At 36.4% G+C, this 8,285-nt stretch overlaps 2 protein-coding genes across 7 annotated transcripts in view; one reads left to right on the top strand and one right to left on the bottom strand.

Moving 5' to 3' along the window:
* Positions 1-7,762, bottom strand: part of LOC145480688 (androglobin-like) — a 32,878-nt gene extending 25,116 nt beyond the window's left edge. For 3 of the 6 annotated variants that reach the window (XM_081458989.1, XM_081458992.1, XM_081458990.1), the window contains exons 1-6: positions 7,072-7,762; positions 2,976-3,099; positions 2,229-2,279; positions 1,862-1,960; positions 1,630-1,710; positions 516-800 (exon numbers count right to left, since the gene is read on the bottom strand). In XM_081458989.1, the coding sequence (XP_081315115.1) occupies positions 516-800; positions 1,630-1,710; positions 1,862-1,960; positions 2,229-2,279; positions 2,976-3,099; positions 7,072-7,142 (711 nt within the window). In that variant the 5' untranslated portion in view covers positions 7,143-7,762. Of the gene's footprint in view, positions 1-515; positions 801-1,629; positions 1,711-1,861; positions 1,961-2,228; positions 2,280-2,975; positions 3,100-3,422; positions 5,944-6,077 lie in introns of those variants that run through there. The other 3 variants (XM_081458993.1, XM_081458995.1, XM_081458994.1) reach the window with 2 other exon arrangements.
* The window catches only part of LOC145480727 (uncharacterized), a 317,856-nt gene that overhangs the window by 218,263 nt on the left and 91,308 nt on the right, over positions 1-8,285 (top strand). The gene's annotated exons all lie outside the window — the stretch shown is intronic.

The raw sequence follows: 8,285 nt of genomic DNA, 5'->3' as shown, positions 1-8,285 counted from the left end.
TAAGTAGACAAAGTGTAAGTTTAACTTCAGAATTCAACTAGTGTACCATTGCTTTTATACTAGCAGCCTGCACATGGACATGCTGGTGTTAGTTTTCACATGAAGGTCTGATGATAAAACCCTTGTGTGAGTATGTGACCAAATGAAAACTATTGAGAAGTACTGTCATGTAATACTTTTCAATCTTGTGCTGTTCAAAATTGTTCCTACCAAGTGTACATAAAATTATGGATGAAACCATTAAACACAAGTACACCTGTACCATTCAAATGACAGCTAACAAGCAGTACTTTCATATGTTTCTGTAATTTACTATTATGGGTTGTATTTCAGCATCCTCATTGCTTAATTAGCACAGTAGTGCTTAAGACTTTGACACCTAAACAAAGCGATTTATGCTGCATAAGGGGGTTCTTAAGCTTCATAACAAGTGGAAGAAACCTCATTTGAGTGCTTTTGGGAATTCAGAGGCTCATACAAAACATTTGCTTTGTCTTTTGCAGGTGCTAACTTACCATCCAAAAGATCCTAACACAGTATTTTCCTCCAGGGTTGTAGACAGGCAGAGGACTTCCTTTTGTCTTCTCTTTCGGCCAGATGTGACCCCAAGGTTTCCAAGTGTTGTCTTCTAACAATGCATCTTTGTCTTTTTCTCGGTCTTTATCTTTCTCTTTGTCCTTCTCTTTGTCTCCTTTGTTACTCTCTTTGACATCTTTTGCACCCTTCACAGTCTCTACTGGCTCAACCTTGAAGTGCTGCTTCCACAAGCAAGTCACCTGACCTATTATCCAACGAAGTAACTACAAAAACAGAAGTTAAACTACAATCAGATATCCATAACAGTTATTTACTACAATAAACATGTACACCTTATAACACCTCCCCACCACAAGACATGATTAACTTATTCTGGAATATGAGTCCTCTCTTTACTAATTAATGATACATTGTATCTGTTACAAATTAAAGGGGTTGGAGTTTCCATATTTTCTTGAATTCACACTGCCATCAAATGAGAGCAGCACATGACAGCAATAAAAATTAATAAGAACTGCTCTGCTAGAAAAAACCCTATACATGCTAATGCCCTTGTCATGGACTCTAACAAATCACCTATTCAAAGAGGCTTATGCCCTTCATAATGACTGGATTCTGATATGATCAAGTTTTGGTTGAAGTTAATAACTGTTACCATTTTGGATAACAAAACGATTTGTTACATAATGTACATCTTACTTAAAACATTTTCTCAGACCTGGCTGATCTTGCGGTTGAATCATGCACACTTAGGAATCCCTTGTGGAATGAACATTTTACTTTATTTACAACATTAAGTCAATCAGTCAATCATGAGGTAGAAACATTTTCACAGTAATTCTCAAACTCATTAATAATTCATCAAGTTAAAACATTAGCATAGATTTTGACAATTTTATTTCTCCATTAACTCCTTAGTTTTTGTTTTGATTGAGACAATTTATCAAACACTTGAGACAGCTTTTGATCGGCTACCCAAACACCTCAAATTTTGTCCAATGCAGGTCGTAATTTTATCTCTCTTCTCAGTGTTTGGGTATCACAAATGAAACACTCTCTCTCATGTTTAATTCACTATATTACTTCACATACCTCACTGTTCGTCAAATGATCATTCACAGAAAGCAAGTCAACTCCCTCTGTCAGACTCTTTGGGTCTACAACAACTGGTGTCTGTAGAGAAAAAAATGAAAATAATTTTATTAGTAAAAGACCTTTAGCAATAGAATTCATTAGTTTGATTGATATAATGAGTTTAAAGATAATTTTGCGCTAATAATTCATTTAACTATATTGAACAGAAATAAGCCTGTGGTACGTGTACCTTATCCAGTATAAACTCAACAGGTCTCTTCCAGTGATCCACATTACATTTTATGGAAGCTGGTAAATCTACCCTTCCTTCAGGGTCTTCATAAGGATGCTGTAACAGTCAAGATAAGACAGGATGTAAAAAAGATGTAAATTGTCGATTATTTATAATTACAATAATAATTTATGATTCTAATAACTTTTCATACATAATTCAAGATATTAGGTTCAGCTCATGAAAAGTTATTTTTTTCAGCTTGGCACAAGATTTTGTTTCATAGGTCAGGTGTGATAAGGCATGAGTTCAAAGTTTTCAACCCACAGACATTTCTTTGCAAGTCAGACACTATTATGAACAGAAGATTGTTCATTTTACTCACCAAATTTGGACTTTTCCCTTTTTCCTTTTCTTTTGCTTTGTGCGCTGTATCCTGGAACATAAGAAAGCAAAGATCAGTAACATTCAATGCTAGCCAATTCTGTCATGGTATATGAGATGCAATGTGTTATAATCACAGAAAATATTCATGCCCCTCCCCAGGGTTTTTTGGGGGGGTTGTAACCCCCCTCAATCCCTCTGGAAAGTCTGGTTTTGGTTCATACTTAAACTTACCTTTAAAAATTTGGGCTTTTGAAACCCCCTCCCTTTGGAATTTCCAACAACCCTGGCCTCCTAAGGGTGGGTATGGATATTTTCTGGAACCACGCATTGAGAAAAGACTTTTTGTAATAGTCATTCTCCAGTTGTCCAAACATAAATGTAAAATAATAGGTAAATTTATACAAACTGAGGGGCCTGCATCACTTACGTCCACTACTACATGTTTACAGAACTTACATGTAACAACTATAAGGTACAAATCATGTACAATTGGCATAATTTTAATATAAACTTTAATGCTTTTAGATGTGGCATCATACTTGAATTTACTTCTTTGGGAAAGGACTTGGACTTGGTAAGTATTCAAATTACTCAGTATCTTGGTAATTGCCACTCTTAGGGTTGCCATGGAATAGGAATACCTTTCATCTTGCTCAAACCATATTTGCTCCACCATATCTAATGCACTCTCCTGATTCAAGCTAATTTATTGGTACCAGTTTAATGTTCTTTCAAATTGACTTACCCATTTTTCCTGATTAATGTCCTGCTCAGTCCATTCAGGCCAAATAACTATGGGTAGCTTGGCCTTCTTGCTTTTTTCATCTTTTTCATTTAGTGATCCTACAACACTAGGTGCAGTGGATTGCCTAAAACAACACAAGAAATTATGTCTCAAGTAAGCAAAGGTTAGAAGTCAATTAAAAAGAAACTACAGCGTAAGTGTTACATTGCTCTGAGAAGGTACAAACTGTACAGTCATAATCAATCAATACCAGTCATGTAGAGAACTGGACAGATTCCTTGTTTCAATAAACATATTCAATACAAGGATAAAATGGGTATGCCATAAACACAAATCTGCAAAAATTAAATCAATGAATCAAAGTGATCTGGTAATTCAGGAAGTCCTACAATAAAATCTACATAAAATTACACCAACCAACAAGACAAACATGCAATGTAGTATAACCTTCGTGTTCTAGTGTATCCAGGATTAAGCAAACTAGACATTTTGAGTAAAAACTGATTACAAAATACACAAGTCTGTGTTTGATACAGGGACTCTTGAAGACACTGATACTCAACAAATAAGACTACTGTTAACTGTAGATTTTAGAACAGTGAGTGTATCTTAGCAACTCAACAATTCAGCAACTGGTTAGAAATATGTTAACAGCTAAGACAAATTTACATATGTCTCCAGCAAAACTCTGATGCAAGATGAATGAAGTCTTGTTAACTGGACGACTAAAGACCAACAAAATTGTGCAAGTTCAAGTGCTTTCATACGAGGATACTGTGTAACTTAGGGGAGGTTTGCAACAGAGTATTTTCAATAACCAGTACATGTACTGTATGGAATGCACTTAATTAGTTAACAACAAAACCAGACAGTCATTAGGCAGTGTCATTAACAGTTCTAATCCTGTATCACAACATTTTCTTTAGAAACTAATCTGTTTTTTCAGTGGCAATGAACCAGAGGAAACAACCTGATATTAAAAACTTAGTTTCAATTTTGCAGGATGGTTTAGAATTTTCATTTTGCAATTGATACCCAGACATTGCAAATTTTGAAAATTGATTCAACTGAAATCAAAATAACCAATCTGAATTGAGTTTCAAACCAAGTACAGTGTTCATTATCTTCAGCATTCACACGATTTAGAAGTCTTCTGGTGACTAAAAACAGAAGCTGTCTGCAGGCAGATTACGAGTATTTACAGCAAGGCAAGTTAAATGAGTCAATGTTTTGTACAATTTGCAACTAGAGTATGAGTTAGTCAGCTAAAGATTTTTCATGTCTCAATGTAGTGAACTACATGTTTATAACTTTAGGAACTGAGTTCCTTCAAAGACTAAAGAGTTGGTTACTGACAACCATTGAGATAGATAATTATTTATGAAAAAGAATTGATCAAACTACACATAGGTTTTTGCCAGTGTGTTGAAGCAAGTTCATGATCCAGTTCAATTTTGACAAAGTTCACCCTTAATATTCCCTGTGACCCATGTCATGGGTTTTTCTACCTTGAATAATTCAAGATGCAGAGTCAAAGTTGTAACTCCTTTTGCAATGCTAGAGTTAAAAGAAGTAGACTTGGTGAGAAAAGATATTTTTAATTAATTTTATAGCCTTCTTGCCTTGCAAATTAGATATTTCCCACACACTGCCCCTCCGTTGCTCAAGTGCTATAAAACCTAAATGAAGCACTGCAGCAGGTTATTGGTTACATGGCTTTATTATAGTATACTTTATGTTGAATCATGTTTGTGGTACGTTGGAGGTCAAACTGCTAGGCAAAATGTTGATACCGTTATTAGTTTTCACAGAAAAATTGATGATCAATGCAAATTTGTGTGTACACTAAATACAAAATTCTCAGTGAAAACAGTCACTGTTGAATTGCTGTCAGCCTAGTGCAGAATTAACAGGGTCCCCCTAGCCTGCAAATCAATTATGTTGAACTGACAGTATTACAAAATTTACTACCAGGCCGGTGGCTTAAGTTTGTCATTGTACCCATTTGTCTGGCTGAACTCAATCGAACCCAATTGTTTCATTTTGTTTGACTGAGTTCAATTAAGTTCAATCACAGAACAGTTCAAGTTGTTATGTCAGACACAATGACTCTCTGTTAGTCTGTGTTGTTCACCAGTGTTAAAAAAGAGCGACCTACTTATACTTGTAAAGAACAGTCATTTGGGAATTGAAACATCTTGAAATAATTATTCATCAGTACCAAGATCCTGCAGGACAACAACTAAGAGAGAGAAACAACAATATAACATAGCCATCCCTGGTGAGCAAAAACAACTACCATCACGAAAAAGTTAATACAGTTATACATAACCCATTAGTTACTTATTAATTATGCAGCAAGCCAATCTTTATATAAAGCGGAAAAAATCCTAGTACTGTATTCCATTTTCTTAGTACATTCACAGACATTGTTCGTGTACATATTCAATTATGAAGGCTTTTTGTTTGCCTTGTCACAAAGAATCCAAGGTAAACAATAAACACCGGTTTTGATTGTGTTTGCACTCTTTATCACTGTATGTTATTACAGCCTAATCAAACATGTCACCAGTTTTGACATGAACTGGAAATATTTCAAGGCAAATATTGTTCACCGATATTTGGAAAATGCACTAAACATGCAGATTTCAGAGTTTCTTCTACAGGTTTTAAAATTTCTCTTCAATTAATGCTTTTGTCGATACACAAAAGTTTTGTTGTTGAAAACGTAAAAAGATATCACGGTTGTAAACATTCCACTTAACCAAACACAAGTTGTGTACGAATCTTTTGTGCCTAAATCCGCAGAAATCTCGAAGCTTTAAAATCGATTCGTGTTCTCTGACATGACAGTTGCTGCTTTACAGAGAAAACCTCATGGTTTATAGCTTCCCATTTTCCGAATGTATTCTTTTGGGCTAATCCTTGGCGCCTTCAGAGATTACCAAACGTCGAGAAACCAAGAAAACAATACCTAGTGGTTCTCAACATCCGTGACACATGACATTTGAAATGAACTTTGCATCTTCGCTTTTACACACCTAACCTACAATCACGTGTTAATTCTGCTCTATTGACTGGGATGAGAAAAAATCAACTTGCCTGAATTTGGCGGAGGACACCGTTGCAAGCCTCAGATCTTTCCAAGGTGTTTGTCCTTTCGAACTCATCTTTGAAAATTTTTTGGCAAGACCGGTCAACGAACGCCAAAATTATATTAGTTTCCACAAACGCCGAACTGGTTTGTTTGCAAGCTAAATTATAGCCTGTCCTTTCCTGACAGAATTCATTGGATAACGTGCCAAATATCTCTTACGATCACTAAACGATGGTCCCTTTGTCTAATCTCATTTCATTATGGTGTTCTCATGGAAACGGTCCACGGAGCGAACTCCAGTTTTACCCGAAGGAATTCAACACCACAACCTATAATTAGTGCACAACGTCACAAAACGCAACGAGACACTCAAATGAAGTCAAGGACCAATATTTCATGCACAGGAGACACTATGAGATATAACCTAAACGTTTATTAGAGTTTTCTGCATGGAGTCTGTAGTAAAAGAGTGAAAATTGCGGTAACTCATTTTGGGTACAAAAAGTCCGTGTGCATAAGCTCACAAATGAAATTGTCTTTTATCTCGGCGATTTCCATTTATTTTCTAAAAGTTGAGAGCAATTAGCTTAGCGAATGCATTGTTTAGAGTTTTGTCGGTGTATGGGCTGGTAATAAACAATAAAACTCGGTCAAAGATTGAGAAAAACTTGTTGTGTCTAGCGGAGCTTTCACGAGATCATGCCGCCATTTGGGCATCACATAAGCTTATGGCGCTGAGCAGGGTGGCAATAAAATCTAATTTTACGTTTCACTGCTACCAAAGCATTAGCTGTCCTTCAATTTGCAATAAAGTGAAACCTACATCGAAAGTACAATTTTGAGTAATTTCACAGCAATCTTCAGCGCTATAATACAAATAAACTTGTCAGAAATGGACCCGATCGTCGGAAAGCTAGAGTTCCCTTATTTTACACATACGCGCCAGCTGAGCGCAAATTTTGCTTGCGGCAGATTGAAATACAAACCAAATTAACTTACTCTGGTATAGTTCTAGCCGCAGAAGCAACTCGTTCTTTAGATTCTTTCTTTTTCATCGCCTTGGAGGCCATGTTTGCCTGAATTTCGAGGATTTTCAAAAGACAAAAGTTGATCTTTGTCAATAATATGAAAGCGGAGCTTTGTTGTCACGTCAACCGACGGAACTCGATCCAGTACTCCACGGCTAGGTGAAGCACGCTGGCGCGAACAAGTTTACTTTTCTGATTGGTAGAATAAATTTGTTGTTGTTTGCTGTTGCTCTTATTGTTCGTGTTGTTGTTGTTGTTGCTGTTGTTGAGTAGTGGAAGTAAACAAGAATGAGAAAAAAAAATCATAAGATACTTAGGAAATGATAGCTATTGCATTATCACAAGATGACAATAAAGTGCTCGTACGTTGAGCAAAACAGAAAAGTTATTTGGTCTCTAAGAACTCTCTTATTAAAGGTACCACTGTTCGAATGTCTCTCCAAACTGTTCTCCCTAATGAAGAACTTAATTAGATTGGCCAGATGTAATGGGCATCAATCTTCATAGATACATCCTGGGTGGGGGGCGCATAAAATAACCGGGAAAATTGGAAATGAGTTGGTTGCGACGTGAAATCGGCAAGCGCCCCCGATTCCCACCGCCTCTCACTCTTCTCGTACCTATCCCCAGGGAAAACAGAACATGAGGGAACAAATGTTGTCTGACACTTACGATATTTTCCTAGGTGGCGGCAAGGGATCTCTAGTACCGCTCTGTTTCTTCCATGCCGACAAGCGACTTTTTAACAGCTTTGTTCTCATCACTTCAGACTGCAGGTTGTTTATCGAAGAACTTGACCGTGGTGATAGCATTGGAGAGCGAGGACTGGATCGGCTTTCCATGCTGAATTCACAAAACAACACGCGGAAGTGAGTAGACGACTCCTTCGGAAAAAATAACACAGCGACGGTAAAACTCGAAGTACGTTTCAGCTGAGTTCGGAATAATTTTTCTTTCTTTCTTTCTTTAATCTTTCTTTATACACGGTAAATATTCATCAGGATTTACAAATACGATGAATATATAATTACAATTCATTTACTGTATATACAGTTTTTTAACGGGATACGTAAATATATAATAAATAAACGATACAGGATATTTAGGTAAAAAATTAACGAGACACAGGAAATTTGGAGGAAAAATTAATGGTATATGGCATATTTGGATCAGATATCCAGGGAT

This window comes from Orbicella franksi, chromosome 3 (assembly GCF_964199315.1).
Source record: "Orbicella franksi chromosome 3, jaOrbFran1.1, whole genome shotgun sequence".
Taxonomy (NCBI): domain Eukaryota; kingdom Metazoa; phylum Cnidaria; class Anthozoa; order Scleractinia; family Merulinidae; genus Orbicella; species Orbicella franksi.
Note: the sequence above shows the minus strand (reverse complement) of the source record. Positions and strands in the feature narration are given on the sequence as shown.